General features: G+C 46.6%; 1 protein-coding gene across 1 annotated transcript in view; it reads right to left on the bottom strand.

Moving 5' to 3' along the window:
- VTCN1 (V-set domain containing T cell activation inhibitor 1) overlaps positions 1 to 18,026 on the bottom strand; it is a 67,725-nt gene extending 49,699 nt beyond the window's left edge. The window contains exon 1 of the mRNA XM_015247478.3: positions 17,870 to 18,026. Coding sequence (XP_015102964.2) covers positions 17,870 to 17,901 — 32 coding nt within the window. The 5' untranslated portion in view covers positions 17,902 to 18,026. The remainder of the gene's footprint in view (positions 1 to 17,869) is intronic.
- Between the last annotated feature and the right edge of the window lie 1,225 nt (positions 18,027 to 19,251).

Here is a 19,251-nt window from a genome sequence, read left to right as displayed (position 1 = left end):
TTGATATTTTATGTTTCTTTTGCGATTTCCTGTACTATCCAAAATTTCCCCACTAACCCTATATTAACGTTTGTAAAACAAATAAGGAAAATATCGCTCTATTTATAGGTGTGACCTCTCTTTCAGATGGTCAGCGAATAGAAATCTTTCTATCAGGATCTCTCATGGGGCTGTTAACTTAGCAACAGCTTCCTGGGTCAGTGGTTTGTACTCTCAGTAGAGCTCCCACGGGAAGAGCCAGGACCCTATGAATGTGTGCTTGAAATTATCCATAACTTGTTTCTCTTCCTTTAGGTTAACATGTTCTTCATAAACCCATAGTCTGTTCATTATCAGAGAAGAACCTCAGTTTGGGAGCCCAGGTGAACAGCACCAGGAGCCCCAGAATTTTCAGATAAACTGAATACTTCCTTTGACATCTTTTGGGAATTGCTAATGAAAGCCATATTACGCCTCACTTTTTTACAATTTTATTTGCCTGAAGGGTAGAAAACCGGGAAGCCAGCAGAACCCCCTACACATATTTAAGATTCTCTTGTAGGCCCCACACTTTCTGCCTCAGAAAATAAGCACTGACATTCAGGTAACACCCTTACCAGAATAGATGGAACATGCTGGGGTCACTGTTAGTGAAAAGATAATGACTTTTTGCTGAATCTATTAAAGTCAAGCATTTCATTGATCTAGTACTTTATCTATGAGAAATGTCAACCTAGAATATGAGAAAACAGCTAGATTTTTTTTTCAAAGTTTTGGTCATGTTCAAAGCTTTCAGAGCTTTAGTTTTTTTCCTACAGTTTAATCACAGAAGTTTTGGGGGATCTTTTTAAGGGAAAAAAAAAATCCTTCTGGGATTTCAAAAGAGCCAGGATCTTGACAGCTTTGTAGGATCAAAACATTGCTTTCTGTTGGGGGGAGGAATAAATTAGGAGTTTGGGATTAGCAGATACAAACTATTATATATAAAATAGATAAACAACAAGGTCCTACTGTGTAGCACAGGGAACTGTATTCAGTATCCTGTAGTCATCTATAATGAAAAAGAATATGAAAATATATAACTGAATCACTATGCTGTACACCAGGAACACACTGTTGTAAATCAAATACATTTCAATTAAAAAAAAACACACACTGCTTTCTCATACCAATATTCCTAACACTTTAGAGTTTTACGTCTAAAGGCTTTCACAGAAAAGCTGTGGAACATAGCATTTGGGGTTTCATCACTGAGACTCTTGGGAAGCTGGGCTCCTGGGCTCTTGGTAAAGGGCAGCTACCATGACCTTAAACGTAAGGGGATTTGCCTCCTAAGACCTGCCTTGCACCAGCCTAGCCACCCCGACTTCCCCAGTGGCTCCACACCCTCAATCTTAGTATTAAAAATGAGATAAAATTATTTTTTTTCTAGACTAGGAAAGGGTAGAGACTTTGGAGGCAAGTAGATCTATTTGTCACTCCCTTTGCATACACTGTATTCAATGTGATCATGGATAAGCAGTGAGATTGATGTTCCCCAGGAGAAAAGAATTAGGGAAGACATCATGGGCCCAGTGGAGTCTGGCCATTAACCAGTAGCTTCCTGACCTCATCACCTCTCCTTGCTTATTTGAAAATCATTCTCAGAAGTGATTTGATTTCATTTGCTGGCTTTTCCCATCTTCAGTCATTCTCCCAAACATTCCCCTTCGCTTTTCTCATCTCTCTCTAAGCCTTGATTTACCCAGCTGCAAAGTGGGAGGATAAAGTCCACCTTATTTGGTTGTTGAGAAGATTAAATCCAGCTCATGCTCATCTCTCCAGTTACCATGCTGCCTTCCTCTTCCCGTTCCCACCCCACCTCATAGGTCTTGCCCTTCGCCTGGAGGTTCTTCCCACTCCTCTTTGCTTGGCTAAGTCCCACTCAAGATTGAGAGCCACTTCCTCCTTCAGGAAGTCTTTCTAACCACCCTCCACAATCACTACTCCCACAAGTGGATCAGAAGTTGATTCCAAATCATTCTGAAACTGGCCTGTGGTGGCCCTGAGCATCCAGTGCTGTAACTGTGTGTTTACCTACCTGTCTCCCTTTCTAGTCTGTACTCTAAATGATGGTAGCCTCTATACCGTGTACATGACCATGACCCTAGGAGCTATGGTGCCAGGTCCAAAGTAGATGATCAATAAAAATGTGTTAAATTAATCAACGATGTATGCAGAACTTGTAGAAGAGTAAGGACACATGGGACAACCTAACATTGGAGGCCATGCTTCTGAGGTTGTGGGACTGTGTGGTGAACCCACAGGAGGGCCAACCCCAGAACTGACATAAATTGTTGGCCAAGAGATCTAAAATGTTAGGCTACATCCCTGATAAAGACAGACTTTCTGGAAGCTGAACCCAAAGAGAAATGAACAATGGGACATATAGGACCATTGCTTTTAATATTCTGCCTATTTAAAAGTCAAGAGTATATGTATGGGTCTTGGTACTTTGTAAAAGTTATCTTCCTCCAAAACATAGGAAGAACACTCTTGGGCATAAATCACAGCAATATATTTTTTGAACCAGCTCTTGGAGTAATGGAAATAAAAGCAAAAATAAACAAATGAGATCTAATTAAACTTAAAATCTTTTGCACAGCTAAGGAAACCACAGCGGACAGAATGGCCATCATTCAAAAGTCCACAAACAATAAATGCTGGAGAGGGTGTGGATAAAAAGGAACCCTCCTGCACTTTTGGTGGGAGTATAGATTGGTGCAGCCACTATGGAGGACAATATAGAGGTTCCTTAAAAAACTAAAAATAGACTTAGCATATGATCCAGCAATCCCACTCCTGGGTATATACCTGAGAAAAATATAATTCAAAAAGACACATGCACCCCAATGTTCATGGCAGCACTATTTATAATAGTCAAGACATGGAAACAACCCAAATGTCCATCAACAGATGACTGGATAAAGATGTGGTACATATATACAATGGAATACTACTCAGCCATAAAAAAGAATAAAATAATGCCATTTGCAGCAACATGCATGGACCTGGAGATCATCATTCTAACTGAAGTGGGCTGGAAAGAGAAAAATGCCATATATCACTTATATGTGGAATCTAAAAAAAAAGGACACAAAAATGAACTACTTATTAATTATAACTTAGGTGATTGATTTCTTGAATATGTGTAAGCACATGAGCATTCTGCTCATTCTTATTTTGTGATTGGCTTTATTCCTTTGATAACTATGTAAGTTTAAAAAGCTAAAGCTCTAAACTCTTCTTAGAAACAATGATCAGTACATATATGTAAACTAAAAAAATGAACAGTATATTTTATATATGTATTTACATGCAATATATTGATATATGTGCAGTCGAATTGTATCAGTTCTACCTAATAAAACTGAAAAATGAAAAAAAAGTTATCTTCCTCTAATGGGCAAGGCAGCTTCTCAATGAAAGATATGTGTCAGATAATGCAGGAGAGCTGTGTGTTGCCTTCAACGTCATTGTCATGATCATCTTTTGTACTCTATCACCTTTGATCCTCAAGGCAGTTCTGGGAGGTCTGTTTCCTACCCTTACTTAACAAGAAAAACTGTGACTTGCATAGGATCACACAGGATAAATTTGGAAAGGAAAGTCAAATCAGGCCCCTCTGGTTCCAGATTCTGTCCTTTTCCCATGCACCGCGTAGCCAAAGAAAAATAGCTGTGTCCACGCCCTTCCCTTTCCTACTGCCCTCAGAGTTCCCAGCAGATATCATGAAGATTATTTGATTTTTACGGATAGTGGACAAGTGAGACGTGAGGGTCTGAAAGATGACGTGGTCTGTTCAAAGCTCATCCACGTTCGCTCTTTCAGCGAGCCTAAGTCAAAGGCTTTATTTCCATGCACATCATGAGAAATCAAACAGGCTTGTTCTTACTTTTCCTGGTAATTGCATGTTGGTAGCAATGCCCCCGAGAAGTCAAAAATGTCTTCTGTAAGCACGCTAACTCTGGCTAGTGCCTTCCGCTGCAGGGCACAAAACCATCAGGGTCCCATTTAATGTCGCTTAAATCCCACCATGCAACAATAAACAACATTAAATGAACTCTGTGCTCTCACGGGGAGGCAACGCCCTACCTTTCAATTCTCATCTTATGCTTCCCTGGAGTATCAGATAATTCCTGCCCACACTAACACCTGCTAGATGACCAGAGGGCCCGTGTGAGGTTAAAATGCCTAGTCACACCACAGAAGCCCAGCCACACTGATGTCCACCATGCAGCGTGTGAATGATGGACAACCCTGTTAAAGGCTCTCTTGTGGGAAGAATTCCGTGGTGGGGGATGTGGGGGAAGCATTGAGGATTCAGCCCCAGCCAAGCCACTGTCTCCCTGTACGCTACCGGAATCTCCCCGTCCAACAATTCTCTGTCTTGGACACTTGGCTCTGGTGCCTGGAAAACAATATTCAGAGCTGGCTACATGCCCACGTTCTCTCTGGAGCATGTGCGGGGCACTCCCAGAGGCACCCCAGCAGGGCAGAGTCTCCTCCCTGAGTTCAGACTAGCTTAGCTCACCTTGTAGTCGTAAGCAAATTAGATGCACACCTATGAACTGGGATGATAATAACACCCTGAAAAGATGGACTAATTAATAAGTATAATGAGAGAGCAGTCAAAATAATACCCATGTTTACTTAGTGTCTGTCATTTGAGGAATATGGGGCGAGCCAAGGCTGCCACTGCACGAATCCTCCCTACATGTTTACGAGGGAGAGAAAAGCAGAGGTTGGTCAAGAGTCACTGTAGAAGGGGATGGGCAGGAAAACATGATGGCTTTGGATATTAAAGGTGGGTGGGCAGTCCTGGGAAGGAAAATACCCACCTGCTCTTTCCCTCCCGAGCATTTGCTCAGCCGTCCCTGCTGCTCTGGGCTCCTGTGTTCATGCGCTTCTTTTCTGTCCATGACTTCTGTTCTTTCGTGATTACTCCAGCCCTAGTTTCCCAAAGTGCATCCTGATGGCTATTAATAAGTATTATTTTTAAAAAAGGATTACATTAACTCAATCACATCAAACAGATTTCTTTAACTATAGTACTTTTCAAAAGTTTTAACATGCTAATATGCATAGTGAATGTCCCAGAAGAGTATGTGTTAGGCTGAACCAATTGAAATTACCATTCTGTAGGCCGAAAACAATTGAATGTTGGCAATTTCATGTAGTCCAGCCTAACAATATTCAGCACTTCCAAACTTGCTTGACTACAGAACTCTTCTGGGGAAAATTCTGCAGTACTGATGTCCTCAGAACTCACTTTGGGAACCGCTGTCCTAAGTACTTAAATACAAAACGTGTTAGGTGCTTGAGTAATGTATGTTGCTTGGACCTCTGATGCTCAGAAGCAACAGGATAACAGATTGAGCAGAATGAGAGGCAGGTAGATGGGGGAATCCTGCCAGGCCTTGGGGGTGAGTTTCCAGGAAGGGTGGCCCCATATGGCATTTCCCAACCCAGTAAAAGTACAGAAATGCCCAGAGTTACAACTGCTGCTATGTTAAGCTGCCAAGATTTTTTTTTTAGCTGCAAAAGTGCTTTAAAATATTTAATTTTAGTACACAAAAGCACAATGGAAGGAGTAGAATATGAAAGGGTACTCTATTAATATCCATGTAAAATGATTTACAGCTGGGCTTAAAAAGGGCAAAAACAGAAAAGAAAATATAGTCATTTACAGTGATAGAACCATGAATGACTTTTTGTCTGCTCTTTTCAAAATTTCCTTAAATGCTGTTATTATACTATCTTGCAGTGGAAAAAAAAATACCGGTTACTCCTTAGGCTTTGAATTCATACCAGAATGTCTTTTGGGAAAGTCCTAATGCACTCCCCCATCCCCCTCCCCCATTTTTCCAGAGGGGAAGGTAGTATGAAAGAGAAGATGATCTTTGAGCCAGGACTTTGGTAAATTCTGTCCCTCTGGCCCCTCACTGAGCTGGGAGGAGTCAAACCTTTACCCTTCCTGGCCCCTCTGTCTCCGCAATCAGATGAGGGACCAGCCCATCCAAACAGATCCCTGAACCTACAGGCATTCCCAGCACCCAACAGCCACTTGCTAAAGTCTGCGTTTAAGGTTGTTTTTTTCTTTTTGAAATTTTGAACAGGATCCTATAGCAACACTCTGTATAAATGACGATTAGCTTTCTCAGCAAGGCCTCAAAACCCTATTGAATCCCAGTATTTCAGAAATACTGTCCATTTGTAATGGGAAAGGAAAATAGCAGAAAACACTCCTACCATGAGCGTACAATCACAGCTACAGGATGGAGTGCGTAGACTTTTGTGGGCTACCTTGGGAATCCGGCCCTCATGTATAAAGCTGTGTCCATGGGAAAAATGTCCTCCTGGTCTTGCATAGGATGTTGCCCCAACAGCCCCTCGGCAGTCTGTTGGTAGAGGGTGAGGATGTTGTTGCCAAGAATTCCTCTGTTCAGGCCTTCAGGTGGAGCCTGGCCTGCAGGAGAGACTCCCAGGGCAGCACCCCCTTCCCCTCCCCGGGGCTTGGTCGGGGGACATTCGAGAGTCCTGCATCCTCTCCCTGTCTCACTCCCAAATCAGCCTCGTTCCTAGGCTCTGGGTGAGCAGCGATCTGCAAAGCCCGTCCCCAACATTCCCTGCATGTGTCCTGAAAGAGCTGGCATGAGTAAGTGCCAGGAGACAGAGCCCTCTATAGGGAAGGCCGCAGAGCGGGGCCAACGCAGAGGTGACTGCAGCAGGGGCTTGGAACTTGGGCGGCTTCTCTGAATTGTCATGACGCTGTATTAAGGTCTTTAGACAAAGACCCCCTGACCTAAGGCCACCAGAATGACAGCATGACTCTCCCATCAACTCTGGTTTCTTCTCTTGGCTGCAGAGAGTCACCAAGACTTGGAATCTCTTCCAAAAAGGGAAGACAGAGGAAGAGAATGGGAAGCAGTTTCCCTGGACAGATCAGGACAGGTCAGCTTCTTCTCGACTGGAGTAACTCCTCATCTCTGTCTACCCTGCCGCAGGACTTCCCACCAGGACCTGTCTGGAAAGCTTACCCCAGGCTTCAGGGCTTATAGCTGGAGCTCTTCTGGGGTCTGGAAGAAGCTCCTTTTCACGCAGAGCTGGCTAGTACATGACGCACCTTCCCACGCCTTACAGGACTGTATCCTGACCCTGAAGCTTATACCAGCCACTATATTGTTCCTCTACTGTTATATTCTGCTCCTGGACCGTGAGGCTTTTTAGCAAAGGATACAGTCAATCATCAAATATAGGAAATGAGTGAAAGACTATGTCCTCTCCTCATAACAGAGGCAGGTTCCCCGGGGGCAGAACCTGGTTTTGAGTTGTGTGGGGCAGTAGAGGAGGGTGGCTAGCACCCAAGCAGGCAGAGAGAAGCAGAGGCCAGGCCATCCCCAGGAGACAGGACCAGTGTCATTGTCGGGGTAGGGGTGCAGGATTCAGGAGAGTGCATGGTCATGGAAACCAAAGAGGTGTTACAAGGGGGAGACAGTAGTACAAAAGAATATGAAAAGGAATATATGCATGACTGGAACATTATGCTATTCACCAGAGACTGACACATTGTAACTGACTATGCTCCAATAAAAAAGACAAATTTCTTCAAACTATATTCAATATCTTGTAGTAATCCATAATAAAAAAGAATATGAAAAGGTATATATGTATGTGTATGTATGACTGCAGCATTAGGCTGTACACCAGAGATTGAAACATGGTTAACTGACTGTACTTCAATAAAAAATAAGAAAAATTTAAAACACTTCGAGAAAGGAGGTAGTAGGACATTTGTGTTGAACGCTGTTATGAAGACAAGATCAGCTCAGAGAAGTCGAGGTTACGTTTGGCGACATGGAGGTCATTAGAGACGTGGACAACAGCTATATCTCAGTGGAGTGGGGACAAAACCTCACTGGAGTAAGTTGCGGAGAGAGTAATAATAGAATACATGGTTTACAATACGTGTCTGCTAAGTGCTTTATATGAATTAACCCACATTCTTCTCACAATCTTCCAATTAGACTCTAATGTCACGCCCATTTTACAGATGAGGAACTCGGGCACAGAGAGGTTAAACAACCTGCCAACGCACCTGTGTGAAAGGGGCAGAGCTGGGCTTGTACCCAGGCCGCCTGGCTCCCGTCTGCACCGGATGCCGCCACCTCACGTTCCCTCTACAACACCAGCAAGTCATAAGACCACTAATTCCTGGCGGCTTTCAGCAAGTTTGCCAAGAAGGGAAAAGAGAGGCGTGGCGGGAGCTGTAGAGGTCAGGGGGCTGAGAGGGGGCTCGCCTTTAAAGATGGAAAACACTGACGCTCGGGTTGCATGCTGCAGGGATACTGGGGGAGCAGAGAGGGGAGGATGCTGGCTGAAGCGGGAGGGATGAGGTGGATTCAGGGTGCAGAGGGTTTGCTCTTTGAAAGCAGCTGGGCTAGTTCTCTGGTTCCATGAAAGGAGGCAGTGAAAAAGTGCACAGATGATACGGCAGGTACGTGTGGAAAAGTACCGCTCTGCTGGCTCCTGTTTTCTCAGTGAAGGATAAAGCAAGACAATCATCTGAGACCGGGGTAGGAGGTTGGAGCGGAGGAGGCTTGCAGGAGGCCTGAAGAGAGAAGAGAGGGGTGAAATGGCTTTTTGGGGAGAAGAGGGAGGAGGACGCCGTGAAGAGCCAAGACAGAAAGCTAAAATAGACAATCCAGTGCCCCAACATTTTATGGATGCTCTCCGTACCTCTCAAATCCTTTATGCCTTTTATTTTATGAAATTTTTCATTCCAAATCTGCAGAGAAAGAAAGAGGGGAAACTGTCGGCCTTTTCTCCCATTACTGCTCTGCTGGGAGTCGTAGGAATACATTTGGAAGTGACGAGACGGTAAATCTGAAACATTCCAGGCAGACGGTTTGGGACTGTGGAAAGCTAACCTAAAGAGAAATATAACCTGGGTTTCTTACCTGCAGAAACGCCATGGTTTTTCCCCCTTTGTTTTCGCCAAGGCCCGTCTGCCTCCTCTTTAGAACGCGTCTTAAGGAGAAATGAGGAGTGATGGGTGGTCCCGGGTGAAATTTATCTCCACCTGGATTCAGCCCTCGTGCTTGTGGGGAGGAGTCCAGGAGCCCAGAGAGAAGGCTAACAGCCTCACCTGGAGGGCTTGTTAAAGCGCAGGTTGCCCGGCCCCACCCCCAGTGTGGGATTCTGTAGGTCTGAGCAGGGGGTGAGAACTGGCACTTCTGACAGGCCCAGGTGCTGCGGCTGCCGCCCTCAGGAGACCACACGGCCTATGGAGGGAGTGCTATCACCCCAGGCGGCCCAGCGCGTTCCTGTATCTCACAGAAACTAGGACTAGGGAAGCTATCTCGAGTCCACTGAAATCCCAGAAGAATTTGGACGCAGAGTTCCTCTAAGCCCAGCTGCTACTTTTGGGCTTGTCATTCCTCTCCCTCCCTCTGAGGCTTTGTTATTGTGTAAAAACCACGGGAGGGGCTGAGTGAGAGTAGCTAACACACACGGTGCTAACTGTGGCAAGGTGCTGCTCTGAGCTCCCTTTTTAAAAACTTGAAGTGTAGTCAATGACAATGTGTCGGTTTCTGGTGTACAGCACAATGTCCCAAACTCTTTACATGTATTAACTCATTTAGTCTTCACAACAACTACGAGATTGGTACTACTATTAACTCCAACTTACTGAGGAAATGAGAACACAGAGAGGTTAAGGCACTTACTTGAGGTCACCCAGCTAGGAAGCAGAGAGAGCTGGAATCTGAACACAGGTCAGACTAACTCCCACACCGACGTTGTTTCCACTTCTTCATTTGTCCAGGGTAAAGATGGTTGAAGCTCTGGTCTCAGATTTAGGATCCTTGATGTCTAGGTAAACTGTGGTCAGCTGGGGTCCACCACAGTTTTTTAGCTAGGGTCACCGGGCGATATCAAATCATTGAAAGAGCCTTGTTCTACCCCATTTTTAAACTGCATGACCCTTAGGCAAGTTGCACAATTTATTCTTATTATCCCATCAATAAAATGAGGAGGGGTAGCGACTTTCTGAATTTTCAAGCTCTGAAAGGATGTAATTTTCACTGAATTTCAGTCACTTCTCATTCCTGCACTCACTCATCTAGAGCAACCACCTGAAACAACACACGCGGGGGCTGATAATCCACAGGTGCCCGGCTGTTCTGGGGACAGCGCCCTCCTCGGCTGGCTAAGAGACCTTCTTTTTTCTTTTTTAATTGAAGTCTAGTCAGTTTACAATGTGGTATCAATTTCTGGCGTACAACATAATGTTTTAGTCATACATGTACATACATACATACATACATTTTCATATTCTTTTTCATGATAAGTTACTACAAGATATTGAATATAGTTCCCTATGCTATACAGAAGAAACTTATTGTTTATTTTATATATAGTAGTTACTATCTACAAATCTTGAACTCCCAATGTATCCCCTCCCACCACTTTTCCCTCCTGGTAACCCTAAGTTTGTTCTCTATGTCTGTGAATCTGTTTCTGTTTTGTAAATAAGTTCATTTGTGTCCTTCTTTTTTTTAAGATTCCACATATGAGTGATATCATATGATATTTCTCTTTTTCTTTCTGGCTTACTTCTCTTAGTATGACAATCTCTAGATCCACCCATGTTGCTGCAAATGGCATTATTTTATTCTTTTTTTATGGCTGAGTAGTTTTCCAGCTAAGGACTCTTCTGCCCTAACAGTCATTGGTCCCTGAGGAAGTGAGTTTTGCCAGTGATGAGCTGGGTTCCGCTTTAAGTGGCAGGAGATGAGGCAGAGCTGATTAGAAAGATAATTTTCTAATAAAAGTCAGCACCGAGGTCTAGTGGGAACTTGTTGGTTCCTGCCCTTGGCTGCCCAGGAGACACTGAGCAGGTTGAGTTGCCTCAACATTTGCATCTATGAAATGGAGATAATTAGCAGGAGTGTGGGGTGGTTTAGTAGTTAACCACTACCCAGTGCTTGGTCATAGCTCTGTAGCCCCAGCTGCCCCTGAAGGCTGTAGCTCTTGACATCAGCAGTGCCTCGTTCAGAAGATTTAGACTCTGAGCTTGGACTCCCAGACTCACCTCACCCACATTCATGCTTGATCCTGGCAGAGTCAGACATTTATTCTAAACGCTCATCATCCTCAGGTTTACAGAAGGATTGTGTCTCAGACTCACAGACAACAAAAAGGGGGGCAGACTTGATTTTTCTTTTTCAAAACAAGAAGCTGAAAAATTCTATGAATATTTTCCAGGGTGTTGTTACTGTCATTAAGAGACCCCAGTGGCAATTTATCTAAGACTACCCTCATTAGAATGTGTATTTCACAGCCATGTGTCAGCCATTGTAGAAGCATTTACAAAGATCCTAGCAATAGCTCTTAGGATTGCCAGGCACATAATTATGAATATCACATGTCATTCATACAACTCTAGGAGTTAGGTTCTATTATCAGCCCATTTCATAGGTAGGTGAATTGAGGCTCACAGAGTTCAAGGTGGCACAAGGATTTGAACCCAGGCAGTCTAATTCCAGAGCCTTGATGTGTAGCCATGGAGCTACACTGCCTCCCTACACCAAGGGACAAGACAAAGGCCAGGTCCTTAAGGAGCCATTCCTGCTGAGGAAAACAGACGGGCACCGGAAGCAGGTATTCATCAACGTGGCCAACCACAAACATAACAGGAGCCACTAACTGCAACTAGAAAGACCCAGAAAGACTTCAGAATGGAAGTGGCACTTGAGCTGAATGTTGAAAGAGATGGGTCGCATTGCAACAGGTGAAGATGGGGCTAGAGCACCATCGTCAGAGAACAACCCACCCTGGATGTGGGCAGAAACACAGGTGCCACCTGTTTAAGTCTTTCTTCCAATGTGCAGTTCATCTCCTTTTCCAGCTCCCTGTCCTGTTCATGAGGATGAGCTCTGAAGGCCCTGAGGTCTCGGGTTTCATAGGCTCAGAGAGTCTGAAATTCGGGCCCACTTTTCCTATCTCAGTGGGGTGTCAAGCGTCAACATGGCCTGTGCTGAGGTCCTCCCTAGGCCAAGCCTTGGGTAAGACTTGCTTACTAGGCAAACTTTCATTCTGTTGCCAACCACCGTTCGTCTGGCCATCAAAGTCTGGTATGTCTGAGCCAGCCATCAGCTAAAAAACTTGGGGGCAATGGAATACCAAGATTCTGGAGCAAGGTTCCCAGAGTATCCCTTGTTCTGGTCTCCCTCATTCTCTATTCCACCTTCCTCTGGTAGAAAGATTTCTGCTCCTTCTCTAGGCCGTAGCTTCCTTCCTTTGACATGTTTCATCAATCTCATTGTGACTGGTGATTTCCCCAAATCCTAAATGTTCCGAAGAGCTCTCTTCAGATAGAAGAGCCCGGGGATGGATGAAGACTCCAGGGAGAAGGAAGGAAGGGAGGGAGGGAGGAAGGGAAGGAGGGAAGAAACAAGAAGGGACAGGCATGTGGGGAGGAAAGGAAGGAGAGCAGAGTAACAATTTGAACTGGTGCCAGCTGGGCCTCACTTCTGCTTTAGCTGGCGTCCCTGCTGTCTAGAAGGAGAGGTACCAGATGCGACAGCTCTTTGATGTTCTCTGTTGACTTAATGCTCAACACACCTATGAGCCTTGACTCAGGATTCTTGCCCCTTCCTGGCTGCACTTGGGTTCGGGAGCTACTTGGCAGCACGTCCTCCTCACCTTCTGGGAAAAGCCACATGAGTTCTGCTTAAATCCTGCATAGCCCATGTTCTTGTCTGGTTTGGATCCCTCCAACCCATCAGCACTAGGCCTGTATGATGCTCCTACCAGCCTTGGGTGCTCCATGAAACTCTGTTCTGTTGACCCATGCATGATCCTCCTCCATCCCAGTCTTGTCCCACCTCTCCATCATTTGCTCCCAGCTCTTTCTCTGACTCCTCTTCCTCGGCCCATCCTTAAATGTTGCTTTCTTCTGCCTCCCATCCCCAGTCCCTGCTCTTCTCCTTCTGTGTGCTCTTAGAAGGCTTCCCAGGTGACTGTCCCCTGCCTCCTGCTTGTGACTCTTACAGTGACATCTCTAGCCCTGACCACGTCAGTTCCAGCCTGAAGGCTTCTGCTGTCCACTGAGCATCTCCACTTAAAGTTCCCAGGGGAGCCTCAAATTCAACAGATACCAAAGTTTACTAACTCTCACCTCTCCTCCCTCTCCCCCAACTCACTGTATCCAATCCAGGAACATGGGGGTCATTCCGGGCTCCACCCTTTGCCTCACCCGTTCCTATCCTGTACTGCCCTACTGTCCCCTAAAGTCATTGGCCAAATATCACCAATTTTAAGTCCTAAACATTTCTTGAATTTGCCTTCTCTGTGTCCCTGCTGTCATTCTCTACTTCGGGTCCTTATCATTCCTTGTGCACCTGTTTCCCTGCCTATTCTCCTGGTCTCTGGGTTCGCCGTCCTTGTCTCCACCCTCCACGCTGCCTCTAGAATAACCTGCCTGAGATGAAAACCACCAAGGTCCCCCTGTTTGTGACCTTCGATGACTCCTCATCGCCCACACCAAATTCCTGGCTTGGCATCTGCTAGGGAAGCCCACATGGCCTGGCGCAGTCTCTCCAGCCTCTTCTCAGCACCCCTGCCTCCAACGTCATGCCCTGAGGATGATACAGAGTCGCTTGTAGCTTTCCAACACCCCATCCTGTCCTGTCCCACCCCCTCTGCCTAGAGGGTTCTTCCCATCCTTCCTCACCTGGATCATGCTAATTTGTCCTTCAAGACTGAGCCCAGCTATCACCTGGCTCAGAATACCTTCCCCAGAGCCTCAGGGTAGGGACATGTTTCTGCTGCATTCTGCCCTATTGTCTCATGACTTACGAACAGCAGGTTGGGATTGTCAGTTTGGGAGTCTTTCTTCCCCATTAGCTTATAATCTTATCAATATTTTAGTTCCCTTTGTACAGTGCCTAGCACACAGTAGGTGCTCAGTTAATGTTGTTGACCAGAACGTAACCCCTTCAGAGCAGGGATCACGGCTTTTTCATCCATGGACCCCTAGCAGGCACTCAAATGTTCCACAGGTCACACTTCTGGTCAATTAATCTAAGACAAAAGAAGCAAGAATATATAATGGAGAAAAGACAGTCTCTTCAACAAGTCATGTGGGAAAACTGGCCATATGTAAAAGGATGAAATTAGAACATTCTCTAACATCATCTACAGAAATAAACTCAAAATGGATTAAAGACCTCAATGTAAGACCGGATACTGTAAAACTCCTAGTGGAACTGGCAGAACACTCTTTGACATAAATTGCAGCAATATTTTTTTAGATCTGTCTCCTAAAGGAAAGAAATTAAAAGCAAAAATAAACAAATGGGACCTAATTAAACTTTAAAGCTTTTGCACTGCAGAGGAAACCATCAACGAAATGAAAAGACAACCTACTGAATGGGAGAAAATATTTGCAAATGATATGACCGATAAGGGGTTAATATCCAACAAATATAAACAGCTCATACATCTCAATGTCAAAAAAACAAACAACTTGACTTAAAAATGGGCAGAAGAACTAGACAGACATTTTTCTAAAGAGGAAATGCAGATGGCCAACAGGCACATGAAAAGATGCTCAGCATCACTAATCATCAGGAAAATGCAAATCAAAACCACAAAGAGATATCACCTCACACCTGTCAGAATGGCTATAATTAAAAAGAACACAAATAACAAAGGTTGGTGAGGATGCGGAGAAAAGGGAACACTTGTACATTGTTGATGGGAATGTAAATTGGTGTAGCCCCTGTGAAAAACAGCATGGAGGTTTCTCAAAAAACCAAAAATAGAACTACCATATAACCTAGCAATCCCACTCCTGGGTATATATCAGAAAAATCAAAAACACTAATTTGAAAAGATACATGCACCCCAATGTTCATAGCAGCACTATTTACAATAGCCAAGATATGGAAACAACCTAAGTATCCATCAACAGATGAGTGGATAAAGAAGAGGTGGTATATATATATATATATATATATATATATACACACACACACACACATATACACAATGGAATACTACTCAGCCATAAAAAAGAATGACGTTTTGCCATTTGCAGCAACTTGGATGGATTTGGAGGGCATTATGCTAAGTGAAATAAGTCAGACAGAGAAAGACAAATACTGTATGGTATCATATACATATGAAATCTAAAAAAATATATAACAAACTAGTGAATATTACAAAAAAGAAGCAGACTCATAAATACAGAAAACGAAACAGTGATTACCAGCGGGGAGGGGGAAGAGGGGAGGGCAATGTAGGATTAGGGAAGTAAGAGGTACAAACTATTATGTAAAAAATTAGGTAGAAGGATACATTATACAACATGGAGAATATAGCAAATATTTTATAATAACTGTAAACAGAGTATAACTTTTAAAAATTGTGAATCACTATATTGTGCACCTGTCACTTATATAATATTGTACATCAACTATACTTTAATTAAAAAAAAAAACTGCTCCACTGGTGAAGGCTGCTCTCTTTGACAGCCACAAAGGGAAAAAGGGAAGAGAGTTCTGACCACACAGCTTCTAAATGTACCATGGAGGTCAGGCCGGGTAGGACCTGCGCACCAGCATTCCATCCCCGAGTGGCATGCATTCCAAGCATGAGATTTGCAGGTAGGAAGCTCTCTGGTAAATATTAAAGAAAATAATCCACAGGATCGGCAGAGGACTGCAGATCCTCCCATGAACTCTCTCACGCCACCAACGGTCATGATCAACTCAATAAACGATATTATTACCAATTAAGGAAATGATGGTGAAGAAAGAAGCCTTGTTAGGGCTGAGAATGGACACCGGCTTCCCCCAGGGGGCTCCACCTGCTCCCCTGGAACAGCCCTCCGACCCTGCTTCCCACCGAGCCTGCGCATCGACCCTCCTCCCGGGCGGTCTCCTTGCACCGATCTTGCTAGCTCGTCACTGTTTCTGCAACTGCAGAGGATGAACAGCTCCAGAGGCATGCCGGAGCCAACAAGAGGAGCCTCTGTGGAGGCCACTGGGTCTCTAGAGGGTGGGGGGTCCGCATTTTGAACACCCACCTCCTGCTAACCCTCCCGCAAAACCAGTCAGGCTGGTTGCAATGTATTATTAGAAAGCCCAGTCTTGTCATTCCATCCTTCTTTGGAACAACAGAGCCACTTGTTGCGTGAGGCGTGTTTCACATCCACGGAACCAAGGAATGAGGGGCGGAGGGGCTGGGACGGGCAGGGAGTTGGGGGAAGCGCGGCACCCCGGAGAGAGCTTGGGTTTCAGAATTAGGTAGGGTGGATTTCAACACTGCCCTGCCCTTTTCCAGGCTGTGTGTGGGGCCGTGAGCACATGACTTAACTTCCCAGAGGGGATAATGAACGCTCACAGGCTGTGGTGAGGATTAAAGGAGGCTTCTGTAAGACACCTAGCCCAGGGCGTGGAGACAGAAGGAGCTGGCAAAGCGAGAGCTCCTCTGACGCGGGTACTTCCTGGGACATCCTTGCAGGGCAGACAAGTGTGGATGGACAGGAGCAGAGTGTCCTTGTGGGGAGCAGGATGGGGATGCTGCCCGGGAACCTGGGCATCACCCAGAGTCCCCCCGACTCTGCTGCAGGCTCTAGATGGACACAAGTGAGGGAGCTGACACTTTGTTCTAAGGAAGAGAACTTTCTAGGCTGCCTCTGGGAAGTAACGTCCTTTCAGTCTCTTTAGAAACCACTGTTTTTAAAAAAACTTTTTGTGTATGGAGGTGCTGGGGTTTGAACCCAGGACCTCACGCATGCTAAGCACACACTCTATCACTGAGCTATGCCCACTCCCTGCCAAAATGCCACTGTTAATCTGAGGTTTCTCTTCCTCCTCCCTTCTTTCCCTCTCACTGGAAAAGACACAAAGAACCCCCAGAGACACCAGTCTCCCTAAACACCATCCTGAGTTGTGACCCACATTGAATCACCAACCATTTCAGGAAAACCCTTCCTTCACTTTCCATCTCTCTCCTTCCAGAAAGGTTAGTGACAGCCTGAGGGATAAAGAGGCAACTGGAGGTCACTACATGGGAGGAGAGAAAGGTAAGAGAGAGGGCTTTCTTCATCTGGGGGGTTCGGCTCACCCCACAGATCCTCCTCCTCCATCCTCTCAGCTCTACTGATGGACTTGTGCAACCACAGTTACATGGTCCCCTCACTCCTCGTCTCCTGCTGTTTCTGTACGTCCTCCCCACCCCCATCCCAGGCCCCGGGGTGGGCTGACTCTGGCCTTCCACAAAGGTCTGTTTTCTCGGCAGCAGCAATAGGGATCTCCTCTCCAAAGAGCCCCCAGCAAAACTAGGGACCCCACCCTGGAGCCAGGGTGGAGGAGGGGTGTCGGTGTGAATTACTCAGCAGTGCTGAGACGTCACACCCACAGAGCATGCTTGCCTCCTTCATCCTGGAGGCTGGACAGAGGGTCCCCCTACATTCCACCCATCATCAGTCACTGATTCCCTTCCAGCCACCAAGCAGCCAGCCCTGTGCCACCCGGCTCGATGCCCCGACAAGAGCCTTGACATCTCAGCCTGGCACACACGCTCCTTGGTGCAGAGCTGCCCTGGCAGGTGCCAGCCCTCTAGGGCAGAACACCGACCTCGCCCTGACCAGGGGCCTCAGGTGGCTGGGGAGTGATGTTAAGCTGAGTCCGGTTAGACTCTGGTCTGGCCAGGTTCCCACCAGCCCAATGCTAGATCAGGTAAGGGTGCAGGTGGGACAGCCCAGCAGTCCTCAGCACCCCACAAAAGACCTCACCCCTGTTCCCTTCCCCTGTGAGGACAGAGACGAGCACACTACCTCCAGAAGATGAACTGCCCCGGGGAAGCCATGGCGAGGGGAAGGGACCCTTCCCGCAGCGCGCTGGATGCGGGGGTGAGTGGTGCTGCCGCTGCCCTCCTGGAGCCGTGACTCACAGCCAGCGCGGGTGCGCTGGCCTTAAATAGTGGGCTCCCGGGAGTGGCTGGTGCAGCTGTGGATAGCTCAGGTATGAGGAAACGGCGCTGCTGTGCAGAAGTCCCTGCAGGCACAGAGGCCGCCCTTCCCAGCCAGGGACGCCAGGCACGCGGAGATGCCTTGCCAAGACTCGACCTCCTTCCCAGGCCCCCGGTTCCAGGGCTTGTGTTCACACACGTCTCCTCCTGACTGCGAAAGGGAGCACTGGGGCGGGAGAGCTCATCCCCACTGAACGGGGAGGCTGGGAGGACTTCCTGTGGCAGCTGATGCTCTGACAGAGGCTGGCTCGTCACAGGGGGGGTCTCTCGCGGAGGACGCTCTTGCTGAGTAACCTCAGAAAGGCTGTGAGCTGAAATGACAAGACTGCTGAGTCTGTCACTCAAGACAGCCTGCGTCGGGCCCCGGGGCCTGCCCAGCTGGACGGGCAGGTCTCTGCTGGCTTCATTTCAGTGAATGGGTGAGAGGGCCCACTCTGCCCACCTCCCAACTCATCTGAGACCAGAACGACACGGAATGTGCATTACATAGAAGCTACTGCTGTGGGGTGACGGGTTAGAACACCCAGCACTCAGATTTCCAGCGGCACAGGAAGTCTATGATGTAAAGCTCGCTCTCTCGTATTGTTTCCTCCATCCCTCCACCCCCCGGGGGGCATCCTGGATGGTACACACCCACTGACTGGCTGACTGGTTCACGAGCTGCTGGCTGACAGACTGTGTTTATTTCGGGGCAGAGATGCCCCAGGACTTCAGCAGAATGAGTCCTGTGCTGGCGCACGCGCTGCTGGAATAAGCACGGAGTACAGCCAAGGAAGGAAGGGAGAACCGGGTGGCGGGGAGAAGACGGCAGAGGAGAGGGTCATTTCACAGTGGGAAGAGCTTTAGAGTCAACCAGAGCCAGCTCCAAATCCTGAGTTCGTAATTAAAGTTCATGTGACTTTGGGGAAATTGCTTTACTTTTCTTCAAGGCATCTTTTACTGAGTTAGAGCGCGAAGTGCCTGAGGGGGTCCACATAATTTTCCTTCCCTCAGAGTAAGTAAAGGAGTGACACCTGGGACTCAGGAGGTGCCCACGCTAACTGGATCCCTCCCCAGGCCTGGGGAGGCTGAAGGAAGTGGGAGCAGTGACTTTAATCATCTCTATACATCTGATCCACCCTCAAGGTGCAAGGTTTCTGCCCAGCTCCTTAATAAGCCTTAAAGAGAGCAGCCTTACCTCAGACACCT

This window comes from Vicugna pacos, chromosome 9 (genome assembly GCF_048564905.1).
Source record: "Vicugna pacos chromosome 9, VicPac4, whole genome shotgun sequence".
NCBI classification, from domain to species: Eukaryota; Metazoa; Chordata; class Mammalia; order Artiodactyla; family Camelidae; genus Vicugna; species Vicugna pacos.
The sequence above is the reverse complement of the archived record's forward strand: the minus strand, read 5'-3'. Positions and strand labels throughout refer to the sequence as shown.